The sequence below is a fragment of the Austrofundulus limnaeus genome, unplaced genomic scaffold, assembly GCF_001266775.1.
Source record: "Austrofundulus limnaeus strain Quisiro unplaced genomic scaffold, Austrofundulus_limnaeus-1.0 Scaffold191, whole genome shotgun sequence".
Lineage (NCBI taxonomy): Eukaryota > Metazoa > Chordata > Actinopteri > Cyprinodontiformes > Rivulidae > Austrofundulus > Austrofundulus limnaeus.
The window spans coordinates 953,236-977,838 of NW_013952593.1; the positions used below are offsets into that span (position 1 = coordinate 953,236).

The following is a 24,603-nucleotide window of genomic DNA, read 5'->3' on the forward strand; positions in this document are numbered from 1 at the left end:
CACGCACGCACGCACGCACGCACACACACACACACTCTAATGGCTCTAAATGTCTTTGACACTTATAGTCTGACAGAGGGGGACAAGAAAGAACTGGTGGAGTGGCCAGGACTAAAACCCTCCTTGAGGAAATCGTACTGCTGCGTACACAATACCACCCTCAGCCACCTGTGCCCATAAATATGGCGATTTGATCATGTGATCCACATAATGTTATGTTACCTGAAAACCATCAATAGATGACAGAAAGACAGAAAGAAAGAAAGAAAGAAAGAAAGAAAGAAAGAAAGAAAGAGCAGAATCTCCAGTTTCTGTTTACATACGCGCTAGCATTAGCATTCATTACAGCACAGCTAGCTGCCACAAGATATAAGAAAACTCCCATGAGCCATTGCTTCTAAACATGACCTGTGGGATTTTCTATGATTTGTTAATTATTTATAGCAATGGCTTGCCATACTCATCACTAGTTTGCTAAATTATTAATGAGAATTACTCTAAATCCAATGCAAAATGGCCACCACAGACCTCAACTAATCAACTTTAGCAAAACTGAAAACAAAAACTGCTACAAGTCACTCAATTCATCTTGAGCTACGATTTGGTGTGGTAGTAGCTGAGAGTTGCACCCGGCACTTAATTTATACTGTTCTCACAGCATGTTGGAGGCAACACAGTTTGTTAGCTAAATATCTCACGAACTGCTGRATGAAACTTCCAGACATTAATCACTACATGAGCACTACAAATTATTAATGGTTAGTCTGATTTAAGACAGCTTTCACACCAGATTATARACAGAAAAAAGGGGATAACGCAGTCAGTTTTCCAGACTCTGAGCTAAAATTAGGTTTGGTAGTAGCTGAGTCATCCTCAACACAAAGCCTGAGCTCCAACACCTTACAGTAAAGATTAGGTCGACTGTTTTAAAACAATACAATCACYTTAGTGTGAAACTTAATTTATCAATGTTTTTGTTCCAGCACTCTGTAAACTTATGTACCTTCCAGTAGATGAGCCTTTTAAGACTCAGAAGGTCAAAAAATGACAAAAAAAAAAATCATAAAGTCAAGGATTGTTAATCCTCCATCTTGAGCCTCAAACACACCTCGTCTCTATTATGCTGGAAATAACGGCGGTTGAGAGCTGGAGGTCGGCGTGCTCGAGATGAGGAAGACAAATCATCTTTTCATTATGGCGGCGAGAAGAGGAGGGGAAGAGGCGCAGAGAGAGCAGAGCAGGCAGGAGGGAAATGAGACGGAATAGAAAATGAAGATGGATGATTTGGTCAGATGAGACAGAAGAGCGCAGGTGAGCAAACACTGCCTCCAATAACGTTACTGCTGAACAAAAAAAGGGCATTTCTCCATTCATGTCTGTATTCTACACAAATAAATTCAGTGAAAAGGGATTTGATTCACATTTACGTACTCATAACTCATGATAGATATCAAACTTAAGTATATAAAAAAACTACATTGGTGTCTTTAATCTTTATTCAAATAATTTATTAAAGGGATAGTTCACATTTTTTTCAGTTTTAATTTGGCGATGATACAGTGAAAAATTGTGTTGAATAAAAACAGAAAAAGATTTATTAACAGAACAACATTCACATAACTTCCAATAATCAAGTTTGTTTAAAAAAGTATTAGATTTTCCTTTGGTATTGCTGAGTAGTCATACTATAAAAACAAAAACAAGTTGTTGCTGAATATTWTTACATGACAGATGGATTACAATACAATGGTCATAACAATATATTAATTTAAAMAAGGTGAAATATGAACATTTTTCCTCGTGTCTTCCTGCCTTCTCGYCCTCAGTAAGGCTCGTTTAGAAAAGGCTACATAATAAACAATATCTTACCTGTTGCAGATACCTCTATGATTGATCAGTTTGAAAAATATAAGATTAATTTTGTCTAGTTTGAAGAGTTACTGGCTAGTCTGAACACTGTTAAGAGTTTTATGTTTCATTATTTACGTGCATTTTATGTTTTTTTTACAAACCCACAAGTCAGCTGTAGGACCTTTAAGATTTATAAAACAGTCTGAATTTCTGTGAAGATGTTTTGAAAGTTTGTTGCCCTCATTTAAAGGGAACCCCGACTAGTTGTAACATTTGAGAAATATTTGCTCCAACGGTATAACAAAGACAGTTATTTACGCTGCAAAGCATACTGGGTAAATTATGTTCAAGGTTCTTTGCTTACTAATAAACGTGCCACTAGTTTATATATAGATAACGTGATATCGCCATATAGACATATTAGCTAGGGCGCTAACGCCATATGTATATGTATTAGCTCAGGCGCTTAATACCACATTAGCTCAGGCGCTAACGCCATATCACCATATGTATATGTATTAGCTTGGGTGCTAACGCCATATGTATATGCATTAGCTCAGGCACTAACACCATATCACCATATGTATATGTATTAGCTTGGGCGCTAACGCCACATTGCCCTATGTATATGTATTAGCTCAGGTGCTAACGCCATATGTATATGCATTAGCTCAGGCGCTAACGCCATATCACCATATGTATATGTATTAACTTGGGCGCTAACGCCATATGTATATGCATTAGCTCAGGCGCTAACGCCACGTCACCATATGTATATATATTAGCTAGGGCACTAACGCCATATGTATATGCATTAGCTCAGGCACTAATGCCATATAACCATATGTATATGTATTAGCTTGGGCGTTAACGCCATATCGCCATATGTATATATATTAGCTCAGGTGCTAATGCCATATCGCCATATATACAGTATATGTATTAGCTCAGGCCCTAACGCCATATCACCATATGTATATGTATTAGCCAGGGCGCTAACGCCATATGTTTATGTATTAGCTCATGCGCTAACACGATATTGTCATATGTATATGCATTAGCTTGGGCACTAATGCGATATCACTTAATGAATATGTATTAGCTCAGTTGTTAACGCAAAAGCTAACAGGCAAACTGATGTTCTTCCAAGTAGAATTATATTAGTTTTCCAAACGAAGGTCGTAAAAAAGGTTCCTACAACAGGTAGCCACATTTCAAAAGGAACAATAGTCATATTTTAAATTTACTGAGGAAAAAGGTAAATTAGAACTTCACAAAACAATTCAAACATTTCAGTTTACATGCACAAAGTCACAAAAAATCTTGATAAAAAAACTACCAGAACCTAAAGAAGTATTGAACCTTTAAGTGTCCACACAGATTTGAAGGTAACAGTAACTCAGTTAATGCGCRACTTCAGACTCCCACATGGCTGTGGAGGTATTTTGGCCCACTCTAATTTCCAACTTAGCCTTTAGTTCCATTGAGGTTTGCAGACATTCGTTTCTGCCCACTTCAGTCAGGTTCAGATCTGGACTTTGAACGGACCACTCACTCATTACGGTTTTTATTTTTGAGCCATTCTGTTGTAGATTACTTTCTGTGTTCGGGATCATTGTCCTGTTTTATGACCCACTCTCACATTCGACTCTAGAAAGCTCTGGTCTACGCAGGAGTTCATGGTCAACTCAGTGACTGAGAGGTGTCCAGATCCTCTAGCTGCAAACCATCACCCCTCCACCACCGTGTGCCACAGTTAGTTGGAGGCGTTTGTGCCGATATGCTGTTTGGTTTTCTCAAACATGGTGCTATGCATTATGGGTAAATATCTTTGCTTTGGTCTCTTCTGTCAAAAAGACCCTGCTGTTTAAGAGATATTATCTGTGTTTTCCCCTTCAAAATAAAACAAACTTCTTTAATCTTTATCAAACTGTCATGAACTTTTAACCTTTGACCCGCTGAGGGCTGTCCTGTAGACCAGTGGTTCCCAAACTTTTTATCTTCTGACCCACAAAATATCCATGGCAAAAACTTGTGACCCCAAATATTAGTGGTCTGAGTACACAAACTTTGTTAATAACCCTAAAAACACAGGCTTTTTGACAATCTAAACAGCTTGTACACAAATATAAATACTTATTTATACTTATTTTGTGTTTTTGTAATAATTATAGGGAAAATATTACATCAGCAATTATTTTATTACCCTTTAAATTGATTCCTGGATATTATCCAAGGTGCTTTATGACCCATAATTGGGTCCCAAGCCCAACGTTGGGAACTAAAGTGCAGTGGTTCCCAAACTTTTCAGCTTTTGACCCACAAAACAACAGTAGCAGACACCTGTGCCCCCAACTGTTTCTGGATGATAAACATTTAAGTCAGGTCAATAAAACACGGGCACAGTAACAATATTTTTTATTCTAAATTTATCCATTTTAAACACACTAACTTCACTCCTTTGTAACAACTAAGGCAAAAATGTAATTAATTTTGAAAATCTTTTCAGGACCCCAGCTTGATTTTTCAGGACCCCATTTTGGGTCCCGACCCCAACTTTGGGAAACACTGCTAGAGAGCACTGCACAGTGTGACTTCAGGGTGATCACTGCTGATGTTTTGTTTCGTCTCCATTTCCTGAGCAGCCAACTCTTTGTCCTGATGCGTCAAATTTTAGAAACTAAAAGAGGGTAGGCATTCAAAAAGTCACATTTTGCTTTCAGTGTAAAATTCAGCAGCACAAATCGATTGCTCAAACTGTGAAAAAACATTTATGATTGTGTAATGCTGAAAAAATGTTAGACAAAAACTAGAATTTTTATGTTGGTTCTCGGCGCCTGAAGAAGTTGTGTTCAGTGTTTATTATTAGAGTTCTGAGAGTTCTTTATTGAGATATGACTGACATTAAAATAAATCAAGGACTTCTTTTTAAAATACAAAAACCCAAACTATGAGAAATCTTGAAACGTAGATAAACCGTTAGTAAGTTATTACCAACACTAACACTAACTAATCCTGTTTCTGTTTGGAGTTTTATAACTGAAACTGGTCACACACACACACACACACACACACACAAAAGTCTTTTGGACCACTTGAACATGCTGAGTAAGACGACTAAAGTTCTAGGGAAGCTCAGCTCACATCGTGGCGTCAGGCTCCTGTCCTGCTGTAATGCCACTGAGCAGGGCACTGCTGCGACTCCACTGCAGCCACCGGAGGGTGGGTTTCAAACCATCATGTGCTCTCCTCCAGCCTCAGTGCTCACTTCCTGTGGAGCGACAACTCAGTTCATCCCTCCTCTGCTGATATTTCAATGTTCTTGTTGTTTTGTGTAAAGCGTCCGGGTGTTGCTCCGGCTCTTGATTTGGAAAAGCTGTAAAAAAGTTACAGAGGGAATTCTGTTACAAACAGATCAAAAAATAAGGAAATAAAAATGGACGCAAAAGAAGCTGATTAAAAGAAGATGACATACCTGGAGTTTATCGATTCTCTTGGTTTTACGTTATGTTTGCTCCTGAAGGGGAAAAAAACAAAATTAGTTTTAAATGCAGAAAATGATTAAAACAACAGAATATAATCTTGAAGTCTTCGGTTTTACTTTGTTTACTCCCCCCACACACACATCCACACACACAAAGTCAGAATGACAAAGCCAAAAGTCAACACGGGAGCTATGTTAAGGAATGAAGCAAACACGGATGTTGATGAGCATCATGTTTCTCCCGCCCTAAAACAAATTTGGTTTGGATGTTGATTCAGTCGAGCCTTGAAGAATCCAGCCGAGCTTGTGATCAATCCTGACACAAAGGCGGTCATGTCTCCAATTACAGATGCCAAATATTTGAAGCTGATCTTTGTTTTTTTCCCCCCTACATAACTAAATAAACATACCGCAAAAGATAAAAAATAAAAACCCATGACGATGACTTGTTAAAAAAGCATTTTAGGGAACTTTGCTTGAGATTTTAGTAAAACTTTGCATTTTTTTTCAACTTCATCAACATGGCTTGTATAAAAAAGTCAGTTAAATATGTGGCATTATCTAAATTAATGTATGATTACAGAGAACATGGCTGACAGGCTGAGATTGAACCTTTATTACTCAGGGGGAAAAGAGCAGATGAAATTGTTGGGGGCTCGTCCGGGATTTCAACTTGAGAATTGAACTCCTAAGCTGGGCTCAGTTGAGGATAAAAAGGAGGTGAAATATTTTGTAAGGCGTGGTTTTTATAATGCATTTCACTGTGACAAAATTAGGTCTACAAGGACGTCTTTTAAAACATTTCTAAGTCAATTTGTTACAGTTTGAATGTGTCACATCAGTAGAAATGTCTTTTCGAGACAAAACATCTAAAACATTTTGAGACTATAGTGTTTAAACTTTGAGGTAGGCCCTTACAGACTACAAGTCAGCTTGTCCATCTGGTCAAATTTACAATATTTCTTCAAAAATAAAAATAAAAGTTTATTTTTTTTCACTTCATATCTTTTCACCAAATTCAAATATCTCAGATACTTCTTATGAAATCAGAACAAATAAAGGGAAACTGGCAGGAGATGGGCAAAAAAYAACACTTTTGGGAGAGGCTTTAATCAAAATTGTTAGTGTAAGAAATGAACTGAGTCGTTTCTGCAGATGAATATATGTGAGGGTAAACCCAAATTACTCGTCAGTTTGAACATTAAATTAGAAGCCAAGCATGGATGCTGCTCCTGATCACCTGCAGCGCTGCGCTTTCATTTAACAGACTTCCTGCGATGGAGACAGAAGACAGCCGAGCTGGAGGCAACAGGCGAGGTTTTTTTTCTCCCCCCTTATCATGAATGTTCAGATAATCATTTTGTTAACTCTGCAACAATTACATCCAGTTACTCGATTAGAGTAAAAACGCTGAAGTGGCAGGAAGCTAATTATGTCTGCAACGCAAATATTTCTTTTCTTCGGGAATCTCTTAAATGTTCATATTTAAAAAGAAAAAAAAAGAACGAGGCTTCTCTCTATTTTCACCTCTATAATTTTTTTCTATATAAATGCCCACCTGTAACTATCTTAATTTTAGAACATTTATACAAAAAAAATGTAATTAAGTTGGACTTAAAAGGATAAATAAATCTGAGATACATTCAATGAAGAAGCTGACATTTTTCAAAGGACACATTTACAATAATATATATCGCTTTTATTTGTATATCGTGATGTAAAAAGAAAAGAAAAATGTTAGAGTTACAAAAAAGCCAGGACCTTCTTACTGTGAGGCACTTAATTAAAAAAACGTAAACATCTACCGGTAAACAGCACTCCTTGAAGGAACCTGCTGCCTTGTGTGCTAAAGTGCTCAGATTACATGTTGGGAATAATTTTCAGCTACTACCACACCAAATTTCAGCTCAATATCAGTAAAACAGACTGAGTTGTAGCCATTTTTCTGTTTGCTAAGCTCATTTAGCTGTGGCGGCCATCTTGCATCGGATCGACTCCAAACGTTAATCAGCTATAGTTGAACATCCAGATATTAGTTTCTGTGAGATTTGTTAAAATACAATCAATGGTCCACACAATATTTTGCTAACAGACGAACCAAACACTAGCCTGCCTTAAAAGGCAGAAACCGATGAGGTTTTGAGAGGACGAACCTGTTGGGACTCTGACGTGGTCCGGCTGTGGGCTGCCGCTCCTGTGGGCGTTGAAGGAACGCTCCCGTTGGAGTCCATCACCAGAAGAGTCTTCCGATCCCTCGCTGGTTTTTCACACTTTGTCACACGAAACCTGAAAAGAATCAAAAAATGTAAAATAAAATTAAAAAACATATAAAATAAAGGCTTTGACATATTGAAGGCTTGAAGCTTCCCCGTCATCAATTAACACAAAAATTTATTTACTTTAAAGAGTCAAAATGAAGCTAAATGTAGTTGATTTTTAACTAAGCAGCACAAAAACGAGGCTCTCGGTTCTCGTCAGCGCTGTGTTTGGTCTCTCAGAAACCAGCCACACCTGAACCTGATGCCTCTGTAATCCACTCATTCATTCAGAAGCCCATCGTACGCCACAGAGCTTTAATCRAACCGGAGAATGAACATTGGTTTCCAGGTCACGCCGACTCCTTGGCGTGCACCGCCGCCATCACCTGAGAGTGAAACAGCAGCTTCTCTGCAGGACGTTAAAGATGAGAAACTGAGATGAGGCTCGGTCGGCCTCGCTGATGGACAGAGCTGATCTCTTTACTGGAAACTAGTCTCAGAACCAGCAGGGTGTCGTTTTGATCCAGACTCATCAAAAAACTGGATGTTTGATTTTCTGACAAAGAAGCCATCATAAATCTTAAAAAAGGACAGTTCATACCTGATCATCAGCTGTCCACAGAACCACAGTTCTGTGGACAGCTGATGAACAATAATCATCCTACCTGCTGTAGATATGAGAAATTGTTCAATCCTGAGCAGTGTGATGAGCTAACAGCTAGTCAGAGTGAGGCTTTGGTGGTATGACAGTATTGTTGTATCCCTCAGTACTGAAATGTGGTGACAGTATTTAGAAATTATGACGGTACATTAACCCACTAAAGCAGAGTCACATGACCCATTTAAAAGCCCTTCAGTCGGAAAGATAAGCTTTCTCTGAGTCTCAATTTGAATTTGTGTCAAAAGTAGAAACTTAAACAAAAAACTAGAAGCACTCGGAGAGAGCAAACCTCCGCCAAGTCCAATTTCCCCCATCCTGTAAGAGTTAATGCACAAAAGCAGAGATGGAAACACATTTGCYGAATAAGTTGTGACGTAGCGAACATTTAAGCTGGCAGTATGCACGGGATTTCTTCCCGGTGGAGTCCAATGTGGAATGAAAATAAAGTCAGACTCGTCACCCGACATTACTCATCGTCAAACTGGTGTCGGATTAAGCTCCTAGGTTTTCATCAGTCACATTTCACCGTGTAAAACGTCTGTTTTATCCCCTTGTATGAGTTTGTAATGGTTTGACTCTCTTTATAAAGTGCTTCCTGGTACAGTCGGCTCATGAAGCGAGTGGGTCAGTGCGACCGAAAACATTACCTCGCTCCTGGTCTCATTTAAATAATAATAAAAATGAACAAACAAACAAACAACCTCCGAGTCTGAAGTTCACCGCACCTGAGTGTGTCAGTCCTCTCCTCGTTCTTCATCGATCTGTGTAGCCTAACGACAATGTGGTGTGTTTGAGGAAATGGGGAAAATAGGTTCATGTTGCAGTCACGCACTTCCTGGTCACAAGACGTTCTCCAAATGCGCACCAAATGTGTAAAAATGCGCACATTATGGCAAGACTTATTCATCATTACATCTGGTTTTAACATTACTTTTATAAAGTTTGAAGTCCGTGCTGCGTAATCCAGTTCAAATGAACACTGAAATCTGTCACTGTTTTTTTACAGAAGCCCTGTGAAAGCATCACAGCTTTGCCGATCTCAGAGGATTAATAGAAAAAAAAATCCTGTATCTGCATCGTGATCCGGAACATCACCTAAATTTAATGGTGTCTTACTTGACCCAGTACCCACATGTGGAGTAAATATCATGACAATCTGTCCACAGGTTTTTGAGTAATGTTGTCCACAGACAGGCTGACCGACAGACGCGACCGAAAACATTACCTCGCCGCTGGCGGAGGTAACAAAAGAAGTCATGAGCAGAAAACGCTACAAAGAAGAACAAGAGGGATTGATGGCCGGGTGTCACGTGACTTTATAGATTCACGTGGGTCACCGGCAATTCTCGACCTGCGCATGCGCAACAATGATCATTCAGTGGTAGGAATGAAACACGCACATGCACACGCAGCTCCGCAGCAGAACACACCCACAAAAGTGTGTCTCCCTAAATAATGTTTCTCCAGAGGGCGCACCGCAAAGGCTGTAAAATCCCAAGTACCCCCAGCTGCAGACCACGGAAAGGGGCAATGGTTGTACAGTAGGCGGGGTCGGGAAGTCCAATGGGTGTGGTCACGACTCATCGGGAATGTGGTGATGAGGCTTGAAAAATCGGGAGTGGTTAATTTAAGCATTTATCATCTGGGGTTGGTTAATTTTGGAGTTGAGGGCGGGGTCAGACATCCGACCCCGCCTATTATCCGACCCTGCCCCATTCTACATTCTGCAGCGAGGGGTTACTCTAAAATCCTGAACTATGATCGTATTATACGTAAATGAATATGGTATGTCCGTTTCTTGTAGTAGCTACGTATAGTACTTCCTGTACAGCCTGGGGCATTCTCCGCAGGAGTCACATTTTAGTTGGAAAAGTCTCAAAACACAAAACTGATGACATTACAGAATTTATAAAAGTTTGCATGAACCATTATGATTTTTTTAAGACTGGAGTTGTTTTAAGATGACTCAATCTACTTTGGTCTTCAAATAAGCAGAACGCTACATCACTACACGTCTCACACGTCCATCAAAACGACTTTCTGTTCCTTAGATTTTTTTCTTTTCTTTTCTTTTCTCGAACACTCAGCTTTCCTGAATTTACTGCCTCGACACAATTTGCTGAATGAGTCGGTCGGCTGCGCTGAGACTTTAACTGGCAGATTTCCAGCAGTCCACCAGCTGTCTGATGAAGAAATCCTGCTCCAATTAAAGAAAAAAAAAACTTCTGGTTGGACTTGAAATTTATGTTGGGGATTGACTGAACAGAAGAGGCTCAACTCTGAAACTTTAAACATTAAAACACGAACATCCAGAACATCTAGGAGTTGAACATTTGAAACACAAAAACATAGGGATGAATACATCCAAAATGGGAAAAAGTATTAAACACAGATGCAAAAAATTGATATTTAAATCCAACGTTTAAATTTGTTAAAAACAATACAAGCTGGTAAAAATGTTCAAGTTAATAAAATAGAAAAAAAGGATTTAGTTGAGTTTTATTTTGTTTCTTTCTGAGGCTGAGAAATGAAAGTTCTGCATTAAATATTATTTCAGACTTTTTTGCTCCCAAGTGTGAGCAGGAAAATTGTTTTTGAAAAAAGAATCTCTAAAATAAATTTACTTATGCTGGCTTTAAGGAAAGTGTCCAAAAACCCAATAAAATAAATTATATGGTTAGTCAAAACGACATAAATATATCTTAAAAAAAAAGGAATAAAATTCTGTCAGGTCCGATTTATTTTTTAACCCAGGAATACAACCAAATCAGTTTGTTAAATTATTGGGGTACAAATATAAAAAGTATACTTTTGTGTCATCCTAAATCCTTAGAAACAAACCAGAACAAAAAAAGATTTAAACATTTTAATTGTGAAAAATTGTGAACATTTTAAATATTGAAACACTGTTTCTTTGTAGGAATACCAYGTAGAGCTCAATTATTGTTTGCTAGCAGTGCTCAGGAACATGACGCTTCATGTTTGGTCAAAGTTAAACACAAAATGTCTAAATCATTTCAACTCGTCCTTTGAGGACCACAAAAAAACCCGTGGCCCTCGGTGAACGAGTTTGATATCCCTGAGTTTGAAGATTAAATCTAGATGTGTTTTATTCAGTCTTTGTACCAATAAAATCTGATCTGTTTAATAATGAAGACAAGAGTGGATTTATTTTACCTTCAGACATCAACTGTGTAAAAAAAATGAGAAAGCAAGGTTTAGGTGTAGAGTGAAGAACAGATTCCTGCTCCTCTTTTCTTTTAACTTCCTGCTGTTCATCTGGATCATTTCCWCCTCAGAGCTGAATCCTATCAGTTTTAGATTACATATGCGGCAAACTGCAGCAGGTAACCACAGCCTTTAAAGATTAAAAAGAAAAAACATTTTTTACAGGAAGAGAAAAAGGAAGAGGAAGTCAGTAAATGAGTTTAAAAAATGTCTGTTTCCAGGACTTTTCAGGTCAGAGTAAACTTTAGCAGGAGGTCGGGTCAGAAACCAAAGCCTCGGTTTTCCCAGGCTTCACMGTCCCGCCGCCGTGTTTGTTCCAGGTCACCAGTGAACCCAGTCTGTGGGATTAAAGACGGGTTTATCATTGGTGATTATCCAGAGTTAATGTTTGATCGGTTGGACTGTGTGTGTCCACTCCTGCTGGTTCTTTAAGTTAACTGTAAACGTTTGAATTACATAAAAAGCAGGTTGTGGGAAAGGATTCTGAGAAACACTGGRGGGAAAAAATCACTGGAACGCAACATTAAAATCTATTTTTAATCTTTCTCGTACGAGTCAAACACAAAAACATTTGTTCTTTTAACCTGACGGGGACTTTGCATTGGCTTCCATTCGTTAACCGGTCCTTTACATAGCCTAACCCTGACCCACCAAMGGTATTTCCCCTGAYGGGGACCAGGTTTTTGTCCCCATAAGGAACAGTGTACCGGGAAAATGTTCCAAAATAATCTCCACGAGGTAACAAAAACACACACAAACACACACCTGCCCACAGCCAGGACCGTGACCTCTCCCAGATGACTGCGGCGCTGCTCCGGCTTGCGGGCCGACGGCTTCCTCATCAGCGGCCATTTTTTCTGGCTGCAGCGAGTGCAGATGTTGGCCTGGCCGCCCAGGCCGCCGATGGTGTGCAGGTGGTTGCAGGTGTGCTTGGCTGCTGCCGGAGGGGCTCCTGGTGAAACGGGGGTCATCGATGGGGACAAGGACCCCATGGAGGTGGGGGTGAGCGGCGGCCTGAAGACACCAAGAGAACAGGCTGTAAATAAACATCTATAATTAACCCATCGTGGAGACATTAAAGAGCTAGTTCAGATATTTCACAGTTATCWACAGCGCAGCGCTTTAAAACATCTGAACTGTCACATTAAATCAAATTCAGACACAGTTCTAGAAATTCAACACGCAAACCAATAACCTCCATTTAATTAGTTTCCCAGAGAAAATTTCAGCTTGTTCAGTTCTGCAGCGCTTCTTTTATTGTAGGCTGTCACCGCTGAGCTAGAACGTAACATTTCAAACTTCTAAGCAACAACTCWTTGATTTCTTTTGAAAAGAAAAACAAAAAAATGATAGGAAATGTCCTGAGCTGTGGAAAAATGATTCAGGGATACAAAACATAGTTTTTTAGTAAAAATAAAAAAACACAACCAGAAAGAACTAAGTGAGGTCATTTCTCTTGTTTTAAATTTTTTTTAATTGTTTTTTGAAGATATGTTTGTCTTCTAGAAAAGCCTGGAGAGCAGCTGCTCTCATTGTTTAAACACAAAGGGGAAAAAAATGCAGCTTTCAAAGAGAAATTTTGAAGCAAACATTAGAAACACTGTTGATCCATCAGCAGGTGGCGCTATATTCTACATTCCTCATGGCTTTATTCAGCCAAARCAGACACAATCACTACCAGTGAAATATAAATACACTGTAGTGACGGGTGGGGCTAGGTGAGATTCAGGGCCACCATCTTKTCAGGTGCTACACTTATCACTGTGTACAGTTGACATGTCAAAACCACTAATTAATAACACCTTGTGTGTGCTGTATGCTGTCTCATCAGTATTCTGTTACGTAATTATACATCAGGGATTATTGAACTAAAGTCAAAGGTCAAAACTGATGGGGGTAAACTGCAGACCCAGTGGCTTACCACAATCAAATATCATCATTATAGCCAGAGAAGTACATAACTGTATTTTAAATACTTATGTCTAACCAGAGCTTAACTACCAGTGTCTTTAGTTAAATGTAATTCGACAGCTYTCTACAACACTCCATCTTCTGCTGTTGATACATCGTCAGGTCGCGAAGGCAGAAGGTGCAAGAGAGAAACCCAGACTTCCCTCTCCCCAGCAACACTTTCCAACTCATCCTGGGAGACCCCGAGGCGTTCCCAGGCCAGAGAGGATACATGATCCCTCCAGTGAATCCTGGGTCTTCCTCGGGTCCTCCTATCAGTGGGACGTACCCAGAACACCTCTAAAGGGAGGCGTCCAAGAGGCATCCTAATCAGATGAACCACCTCAACTGACTCCTTTTGATGAGGAGGARCAGTGGCTCTAATCCAAGCTCCCCCTGGATGATGGAGCTCGTCACCCTCTCTCTAAGGRCGACCCCAGTCACCCTATGAAGGAGGCTCATTTTGGTCACTTCTATCCAGGATCTCATTCTTTTGGTCACGATCCACGCCTCATGGAGGGTGAGGGTTGGAACGTAGACAGAACAGTAAATGGAGAGCTTTGCCCTTTAACTCAGCGCTTTCTTCACCACAACTGACCAAAACAACTACCTCAGTACTGAGAAGCCCCAATCTGTTGATCCATAACATCTTCCTTTTAAGCAGTGTTGTATAAAGTACCACAAAGTGATACTTGAGTAAAAGTACAAGTATCTTACCTAAAAAATACTTTGGTAAAAGTTAAAGTCTCCTTTGGGAATGTTACTTGAGTAAAAGTCTTAAAGTCTCTGATATTTTTGTACTTAAGTATTAAAAGTAAAAGTATTGATTTAAAATGAGCAGTTAGATTTTCTGTAATGACATTTTTTAGGAGGTGACCTCCACAAAAAAATGCAGAACTGACTATATTGTATTAAAATATTAATTTAAGTTAAATTTAGGATGCACTAGTCCAGCTGTTTCAGTTTATATACATATATCAAGGGTGTTAAAACACTTTTTTCAAAATGAAAATCTATCTGAGGGCTGCAGCCAAATGCAGTAATATAATTCATGAAATACAAACACTTTTTCAGTACAGTCCTTTATTTTAATGATTATGTCCTGCTGCAGTGTGACATGATTTGTTTGTGTACAAACTAATACTGTATCAGAATTTTATATATTTATACGTCTCATCCAACCACAATTAAATTCACTATCTAGGAAGCACAGTTTATATGGATAGTATTTATTTTTTACAATAACAAGCTGGAATGAAAACAAGCAAAAATGAAATAAAAGTAACGACTTTTTACTTCTTGCCTTTTTAAAAAAATGTAAGGAGTAGAAAGTACAGATAATTGTGTGAAAATTAAGAAGTAAAAGTAAAGGGTAGGCTGAAAAATAATTACTCAAGTAAAGTACAGATACCCCAAAAATTCTACTTAAGTACAGCAACAAATTATTTGTACTTAGTTACTTTACAACTCTGTTTTTAAAGACAAGATGTCACTAATACTGATATTTTTAGTTACATGGTATATGTCTGCCCTGTTTTAATACATCTAGTTTTAAGACTAGTATTTTTATAGAGGAAAAATGTAATACCACGTTTTTAGACATACAGATTCTACAACTTATGTTGACTAAACTTGGACTTCTTGGATGAGTTTTGTTTCCTTCTTCCCATCAGATAATCTCATGTCTGCTGGTAATAATTAGGACACCGCATATCTCCGATCAAAATAGGACAAATTCTGGCCTTGGCCCAGAACACACTGTGGTTGGCCATTCCTGTACATTCATATTTCTGTCATTATCACCATCTGGAATCAAAACGTCCAGGAAAAATCCACCAACACACCTAGTCATGTCCGCCATGTTCATGATTGTAAATATAGGTTTTAATTTTGAGAACGAATAACAAAACGAAATATCAGAATATCCTTCAGGCAAATCTATTCGTTTTTAAAGCACTTCCCATCAATATTCATAGCGCAAATGTAGAGTTGGTATCCCCAATGGGAAGTCTGAAACAAAACACAACAGAAAAACACGAAGAGGAGATCATGAACGGAGCTTGTTGTAGAAAGATGAAGGGGATTGAGGGGATGGAGCACCAAGGGGAAGTTGAGCAGCCAATCTGGAAAGGCAGATAGTGAAGCCCGGCCACACTGCAGTCACTTCTCCTGCTTTTTGCTTCTCTTCATCCCTCTTCTCCTCCTCTTGTCTGTCTCCCTACTCCAATGTGTCCCATAAATCACCCCAACCCCCATCTCTCTCCCCCACATCCACCATCTCTAAGTGATCCTCTGGCAGGCTGCCCACCCTGGCTGAGAGGAACAGAAAGAAAAAGATATGGACTCTAACAACCAGAGGAAGACGCAGAGAGCAATTTGAACTGAATGTGCCCCCCACCCAAAAAAAAAAAAAAAAGACGAAAATGCGGGAGAAAGATATCCGAAGAGGCAAAACACATAAAAGCAGCTGTGGGGAAGTGCAATCGCAGAATTCAAATGATCTTCTTGTCCCCCCGCCTCCCAAGACAACCAGTGTGACCTAGCAGGGACCGAAACACTTAATCCTGTGCAAAGGTAACCCTCCTGTTTATCCACACAGGTGTCCCATAAAAGACTGTGTCTCATCACTCTAACTGGTTTTCTCATACAACAAGAAGCAAACAGGGAAATGAAGAGAACAGCAGGAGGAAGAGGAGGGGGGGAAGATACTCCACTAACTCGATTTGCTTTGACTCCTTTACTGTCATTCGCATCTCCTCCTTCCCTTGAGTCTGTTTACTGAGCTCCCCCTCCCGTTTTCTTCTTCTTCTGCTCGTTACAGCAGAGTGATGACTGAGGGTCTGACTTAGCTCACAGCATCAGCCCCGGGTCCAACGAGTAAGAGACTTTTTATCCGGACAAATTTACAAGTGAAGGTCTGATGAAGGCTGAATAAAAGTCAGGTGATGTTTGGTCTGAAAAAGTCCTGCTAATCTGATTTAAGGATGTTAAAGACAGTTTAGTTATTATTATGGGCTCAACACACGAGAGGTGATGTCACTCCCTCTCTGTTCATTTCCTATGGAACTTGTGTGATGAGGCGACAATCGCTTTCCCTCCTCCAGCCAAGCGACCGGAGAAACTCGTTCATGTGAAATTTCGAGCTCGTACACGTAGATGTGCACATGTAAGCTTRCGACGCGACACATGAAAGTTGAAAAATGGTAAACTTTTGTTGCATGGCGCTACAAYCAGTCAGCRAGGGTTTCACTAAYCGACCAATGAGCGAAKAGTATGCTACAGTTAGCTACCACTTTTGACGTTATTTTAACTGTGTCAAACTCTCCAATTTTACATAATGCTTTACAAAGTGATTACYAAGATACACAAAAAAGGCAGCCGTATGGAAATTTGTTGGTGCCAGGGTGAAGTTGTCCGGTAAGTTTTTCACATAAAGTCGTATCTTAGCGTGTATTTTTTTTWAAATACCATTAGCATCACAAGATTTGTTTAGTTTATATGGCAGTAGTGCAAACCATTTTTTTTGCCRACCACCAATAAAATTTACAAGAAATTTCTTGAAGACAAGTGACCCGAGAGCACGATTTGCAACACTACCATCGCTATTGCATCCCGTGTGTTCGGGTTTCACTCTGGTTCTGATGACGGTCACTATTCGCTCTCGTTTGTCGAGCCCATTAGTGGTATAGGTATCTGGCCCGATACCAGCAATATTACAAATATTCATACAAAATGCCAAACTACACTGAACCAATACCATTACCAATAATAATAATAATAATAATACCAATAATAATACCAATAATAATAATAATAATAATAATATAGATACCAGTGTCGATACTCCATTGAACGTGTTTGTTCTCATTTAAGTGAAGAATTTGTCAGTTCCAGGATTAAGAAAATTTATACAAGTTGAAAGAAAACTGTACTTGGTATTTTTATTTTTATATAAATTTTCACTCAATCAGATGTTATTGTTTTTTTTTATACAGTTTTACATATACAAAAGCTGTATATGTAATATGTAAATATGTATATGTATATGTATATGTATATGTATAAAGCTGTAAGCCTATTTAGCCTTTGCAGCTACGTCACTTAATCATGTAGAGGTGTCATGATGGACGTTGGAAGTGAGGGAGGAGAGTACTGACTGATTGTCCCTACTGCTACACCAGAAGCAGGAAATATGGCAAATAACATGGAGCATAATGCTTAYATGTTGATGAAAAGGAAAAAGAACTGAATTCTTAATAAAACTACAAAACCAAACCTYAACCTTTTTGGCTTTAGATTRGAAGGTCTTCGATTAGATTAGGACTTCCTGCTCTGCTTTATTTGTTGTCCATCAACGCTCTCTGATCAATAAAGTAATACAGTTTATAAAAGTTTTGCTGTAGTTGAAAACTAGCATCAGCAACACAAACAGAAGCATATCATCTGTAGTTTTTTTAATGTTAAATGTTACATCTATTATGCTTGGTGCTTGGTTAGAGTTTGTTCTAGGGTTTCAAAAGGTTGTATTTTGGGTATCAACACAAAAACGCATGGATGGTGTTTCAAAAATATACTCACTCTGGAACCACTTTCAAAAATACTGTATCTTTTAGGAGGCTCTTAAAACACTATTTCCACGTAGCTGCAAGAATGGCACAATAAACGTCCATATTCCCAAACCCATGGTGAACAGGGTCTTYGTTATTTACTAAACCATGTGTGTCTTTGCAAACTAACTTTAGCTGCTTCACTTTTTAATTGGCTGAAATGATATCTTCTCTTTTCATTGCTCAATAAAATATGATGGATTCATAAGCAGAACTGTCTGTTAGTAAAATATCTCATGACCMGCTCAATATAATTTATTAGAACTCTCAGAGTAATCATGGATTGCAGATCTATAACTGATTAACTTCTGAAGTCAACTGGATTAAAGATGGCCACCACAACTAATCAGCCTAAACAAACACAAAAATGGCCACAACTCAGACAGTTTATCAGATATTGAGCTGAGATCTGATGTGATGGTAGCTTAGTCTTTCCCAACAGGCGATATGCATACATCCATGAAGGTTAATTAATATTTATTTGCTGTGGGGTTTTGTAGTCTGCTTGTGAAGAGTTTCTCAAACAGAGATTATTATTATTATTCGTTAAGCAATTAAAAACCACCATTTAAGCCTGACTTACCAAGGTGTCAGTATAAATTATCAACTCCTTTCAGAAGCCTTTGGTGAAGCTGTGAAATAATCCAAATATGTGGAGGAGAGATTTGAGATGTGACATGCTCCCATGAACTTAATAGAAACTTTTCACAACACTTTCTTTGGGGAAATTACACGGCGAGAGATGTTTGGACGCRGGATAATCCTAAAGCTTCAAGCTTATTGTAATTAAAAACTTTGAAACGAGTCGTCTTTAAACGCATCATGGCTCAGACAAAGTTAAAACAAACTGATAAAACAGTGTTCAGATATTTTTACAGTAATCCCATTTCTGATTYAATTAATCTACCAGTTTCCAAAGCACAGTTAATTAAAAATAATATTAAGCCTATAAGTTAGCTTTAATGATACAACTTGCTGCTGTAGAGATTTTGCTTTTATGTTGCAAACTCTAAAGAGAAGCAAACCTTAGTTTAGTTAGAAACATCACAAAACACTTTTATTCCAAACAACAGCAATTAATAATAAACCCTCCCATGTTCTGGATAATCAGCTGAATATTTCAGAACAAACGTGAGCTGCACATGTTTAAAAGTCTCAATTTTAGTTTTTTTTTTGTTCCCCTTGTGTATCCACACACAGTGCGACTTATCAGGCTAAAACACAGATGAGGGAAATATTCCTGAAACTCCGCTCAGTGTGATCGAATAAACCCACAAAGTGAGCGATGTGAGGGGCAGCDGCGTCTGTGGAARCGCTCCCCAGCTGCTTGTCCTCAATCAATCCTCGCAGATCTGGAGAAGAACGGGTGRAGAAATGTGGCCTGACTGCTTTGAGTGTTCTCGAGGGTCTTTACACGGAGGCCTGCAGTGCCCCCTGCTGGAGGACRTCTTTTACAGCAGGTGGTGCTTTTACTTTTAGGGATCTCTGCTCATGTTGGCCTTATTATGTTATTTCTCTATTCTACTAAAATATGTTTGACACATGAAAACATCTTATTACTTAAAAATTTGCATGTTTATTACATTTTTCACTTGAGCACATCAACATTTTGCTGCTGACGATGCATTTTGGAGATGAGACTAAAACAGAGTCAAGACTGAAAAGCTAAAATGCGTGACAACAAATCTATGTATTAGTTTCTATGTTCTTCACAATATATGGGTTAAACAATTAAATGTAATATTTTAGTAAATTAGCTCAATATAGTTAAGAAAGTAAGGAAATTTGAGTTTTRTAGTTTGTTTCTTTGTTGTAACAATGCTTCTTGGCAATAGTTCTTATGATCAGTCACCTGATTGCAGCACCTGGAGATACCAGAAGCTCAAAACAAGTGTCAAACAGCAAAATAAATKGTTTGGCAGAGACGATTTGGCCAATTTTCATGTGCACAACTACTCAGCTGTATTGSTCATCTCATRAAAGGCATGTTCCTTACAAATGTGGCACCGTTTAAAATGGAAATTCCAACAACAATTGCCAAGAAGCATTGTTACAACAAAGAAATATTCCACAAACCAGTAATTTCCTTATGTTTTTGTGCTAAGTAAGCTAATGTGAAAGCTAACCACGCTAAAGCTAACATTCTCCTTCCATAAAGCAGCTCTGTTGTCCTCCATCAGCATTTTCAGTTCTAGGTTGAGTCATTTCTACTTTCTCCTCTACGCCAACGCTCTCCATTTTCATATAAAGAAAATTAACGTTCAAGCCAGATACAGCTCGCACCGCAGCATGGGTAAATGTTATCATTTACCCACAACGCTTTGCAGTGTAAATATGGYGACGTCCGTGTGACAATATGTTTTTATAATTTATAAAACMTAAAAACAGCCTACACTTCCATATCAGGTGAACCAGAACAAGTCAAATCACTGCTTATATAGAGGAGTTGTTCTCAGGAAGAAGGGTTCTTACCCATCTGAATCGATGCTGTTGTCTTGAACCATGGCTTTGAGGGCATCCGAGTTTGCTGAGGACATTAAAAAAAGGAAAAAATGTCAGTGAGAGAGAAACGGAGGAGATAGGAAAAAAGTTATGTTGAGTATTTATGGGGTTTTAAAAAAGGGGAAGCTCCTGCTAAAAAACAACCTGGAAAAATAAACATTTTAATACATTTAAATGAAAAATCACATGAAACTGAACTCAGTTACAGTACACATTAAGAATCAGTCAACTGACTCAAAAGGTTTAAAAGTTCTCAGCAGTGCTCAGAGTTTCGGGCGCGAGAGATTRAGTTTAAAATTTATCACGCTAACAAACTGAGCGGACATCTCGTGATTTAAGATTTACATAATATACACACCGGTCCCTTCGCCGGCGACATCACGAGCACAAACAAAGAAASCGACGTCCTTAAGAGAAAGTGTGAAAGGACTTATGTAAGAGTTTAGTGTTGTGATTTCATACAAACAYGTCCTGACGTCTGACTCGAAACGCTGCCCCTCATCTGCACCGTGAACCCTCGTGTCATGAGAGAACTGTGATGTGGTTTTAATCTGCAGTGGCTGCAATAGTGGGAACATTTYGGGGTCATTTGTATTGTTTTAAAAAGGGATTAAGAATGTAAATTAGCACACTTCATTAACTCTAGAAAACAGTCTATAGTCTGTATTAAAAACTGGTGTCAACGCTCTGAATTAGGGTTGGGCATAATCGTATCATGTGCAATTAATCGTCAGAAAAACATTAATCGATTATTTTTTGGCACTTGACGATTAATACGATTAACGCCACCAGGCAGACTGACGGGAGATTTCCCCGGTTAGTCCGCTCGGTGCTCCTCTCCGCTTCAAATATGATGAACATTTTAAAAAAATTTGTAATTTATTTATCTATCAACACAATTTAAAATGTGATGTACGGTATAGCCCGAAGTCTGTAATTTTCACAATTTGGAACAGATTTTTATGAAGAGCAAATATTTCCCACTAAATTGGTCATGTGACCAGGACATAAGGGTGTCCAGGGGATTAATCGTCAAATTAATCGTTATCGGCTAAATACCACAATTAATTGTGATTAATTTTTTCCCCAATATCACCCAACCCTACTCTGAATATGCATTAAATACAGAGGTGGTTCAACACACTTTAATCAATGTTAATTTTGCTATTCTAAATGTAAAAGAACAAATGTACTGACCTGAATGGCAGAAAAAGTTATATTAAATCYATGTTAAATAACGAACAGTAGAAACAATAAAATGGATGAGTTGTCTTCATTTGTTTCATTTATGATCTGATTGTTTGAGTTGATTTGACCCACTGTACAGTAAAATGTGCCGCATCACTTTTTCCATTTAAATCAGCTTTATGCTCAGTGACACTAAAAGCTTGTTTTCCACTCAGAGAAAAGGTGATGGGATTTCACACAGGTTTAATTAAAAATGACCAGTAGGGGGCACTGTTTCTTTACTTTAAGTTTCTGCTGTTGAGGYGGAAACGTCAAGTGAAAACAAACACTTACTGTAAAATAAAAATACTGTTTTTATGCTGAAGGGTAAAACACAAGTAGTGTGTCCGAAACGTCTTAAAATAAACACTAATTAGGTCGCATGACATCAGCTTTCAAGTGAATCCAGTGGACATTGTGCAGCTGAGTCACAGTTAAAGGACTGCAGTGGCAACATGGAGGCAGTTCAAGGAAAACAAACACAAACAAACAAATCATTTCAAGCTGGGGACAATGACAGCGAGTCATAAAAGAAGTGTCAATCACCTGAATGTTAGTCACTCCGGACTGAAAGTTGAAGACGGCAGAAAAACTGTTTGTGTCAGAAGAGACAATTTGAAACTAAATTTCATCAGATTTCAGCACTTTTAGGAAACAGAGAGGACTAAAAAAAAACAAGACCATTTTCCTTTTAGGTACGTTTCATTTGAAGATATTCGTTTGATTAAAAACTTATRAAACAAGTCTCATCTGTTACTCTGAGATTGTGGAAATGTTCCCTCTGGAGTAAAAAAAAATTCTCTTTGGATCTTTTATATTTGTAGAACCTTGTTTTCTGACACTTCTGCTAAATTAAAGCAACCACATTTTTACTGTAACAACCTTTTTATCTTGAAGTCAAGAAATGCTTTTGCTTCTCTGCGTGTCTTATGACACAAACATTAAAAATAACTTTAGCTCGTGGCTATTGCCAAATATAAATATATATATATATATAAACAACTACAAAATGAGACAGTTAAGACACTTATGCTAAATCCTATTTATAAGCGTTATTACCTAATTTCCCTCTGAGATCAATAAAGTATTTTTGAAATGAACTGAATTACTGCCTCGTGGCTTTAATTAGAAGTATTTATACACTAATGGATACAATATTTCACTGGATATAAGTGTTTCACGTTACATAAACAAATAAAAAATAAAAAGGGTCCATTAGCACTTGTTGACCAAAGTTTCAGCTTCAGTCCATCCATTTATTAGAAATTAAGATTTCTTAGTTTTGTAAATATTATAAAACGTTAACAAGTTTCAGTTTATTTTCAAGTTCCACTCAATCATTTGTAAAACGAAAAACAGACTGAACGGCAAAGAAATTGTGTGGGATTTCAATGGGAAACAGTGATTTAACTAAACAGCTGTCATTGTGACAAATCATGTCTTTAAATCTGTATTTGTTCTGGGAAGGAACTTTTATTAAAACCCATTTGTCCCYCGAGCTAAACTTTTCTGAGAATCCAGATCACAGCTCTCAGGCTTCATCAGCTTCCTTCCTGACCGCTGTGTGAAAATGTTCCTTCAAACAACAGAGAGCAGGAAGGACTTCACCAGATGAAGGTCAACAGGAAGCAACGGGAACTAATTATCCCATAAAGTTCAGAAAACTCTGCAAAAAAATTAACTAAAAAGACAGTTGCTTTATGCAAAAGAGACTAAGGTGGGACAACTAGAGAAAGGTGAGTAAAAAAATACCTTCATTTTTCATGATGTAGTGGATAATGTGTCCAACTGTATCGTTTTCACCGAAGGTGTCGTTCATCTCTGAAAGAACAGACAAATCAGTTTGATATTTAATAACTTTTGGTCACAAAAGAATTTGTGATGACATTTTTTTTTTATTGTTATATTCTGTGACTAAGACAACAAGCAGTTACAGTTTGATTCAAGGATAAAAAGGCCGATGTTAAAAGAAAAGAAACATATTTGGCTATAAAATGGCTACATTTTATTTTGGTGAAACAATTTCTTTTAATTAATTGATAAAGAAAAATTGTAATCCCCACATGGTTCCAAACACTTGAACGACAAAGCCCTGGATTGTCAACAATACCAAGGAAACCCCTAACAGGAAGTGGCAAGGCAAGTTTATTTATATACATCACATTTCGGTAAGACCATTCAAAACGCTTTACACAATGAAAACATAAAAAAATAAGTACATTACAGTGGCAGAATTAAGGAAACGAAAGGAAAGAAAAGCTAAYGTTTCAGTTATTTTAAATAAAACAGTCAAAGTGAACTCTAAACAAATGGGGTTTTAACCTTGATTTAAAACAACTCAGGGTTTCTTACAGTTTTCTGTGCGTTTGTTCCAGATTATTGGAGCATAAAATCTGAATGTGGTCTCCATGTTTGGTTTGGATTCTGGGGATGCAGAGTAGACTTAAACTAGAAGACCTGAATGGTTGATGGACAACAACAAATCTTTTCTTGGGACATCAGTCCTTTAATACTGTAAATGTTCTTCGGGTGACAGAAGGCTGACTTTGTAATGGTCTTTATGTAAAGAGGCCATTTGAGGAAGGCGATTGGTAGAGGTTAAAAGGTGTGCTAAAGGGGGTTCAAGGTCAAACTACCAGAGGAAAAAATGCAAAAAATACAGGAAAACAAAGGAACAGAGGCTATAGAACAATGGGCCTCATGCAAGAACATGTTCGTATTCTTATCCTAAATTTCTCTTACTTTTGTTCGTACGAAGGGTTCATGTGTTATACAACAGCATTAAAAGACAATTTAACTTAATCTAATCAATTTATGTCATTAAAATCTAATTCC

General features: G+C 38.1%; 1 protein-coding gene across 1 annotated transcript in view; it reads right to left on the reverse strand.

Moving 5' to 3' along the window:
* Positions 1 to 4,678: 4,678 nt before the first annotated feature.
* Positions 4,679 to 24,603, reverse strand: part of rell1 (RELT like 1) — a 41,454-nt gene continuing 21,529 nt past the window's right edge. The window contains exons 3-8 of the mRNA XM_014018391.1: positions 23,521 to 23,589; positions 20,512 to 20,566; positions 12,248 to 12,496; positions 7,489 to 7,621; positions 5,327 to 5,368; positions 4,679 to 5,227 (exon numbers count right to left, since the gene is read on the reverse strand). Of these exons, the coding sequence (XP_013873845.1) occupies positions 5,357 to 5,368; positions 7,489 to 7,621; positions 12,248 to 12,496; positions 20,512 to 20,566; positions 23,521 to 23,589 (518 nt within the window). The 3' untranslated portion in view covers positions 4,679 to 5,227; positions 5,327 to 5,356. The remainder of the gene's footprint in view (positions 5,228 to 5,326; positions 5,369 to 7,488; positions 7,622 to 12,247; positions 12,497 to 20,511; positions 20,567 to 23,520; positions 23,590 to 24,603) is intronic.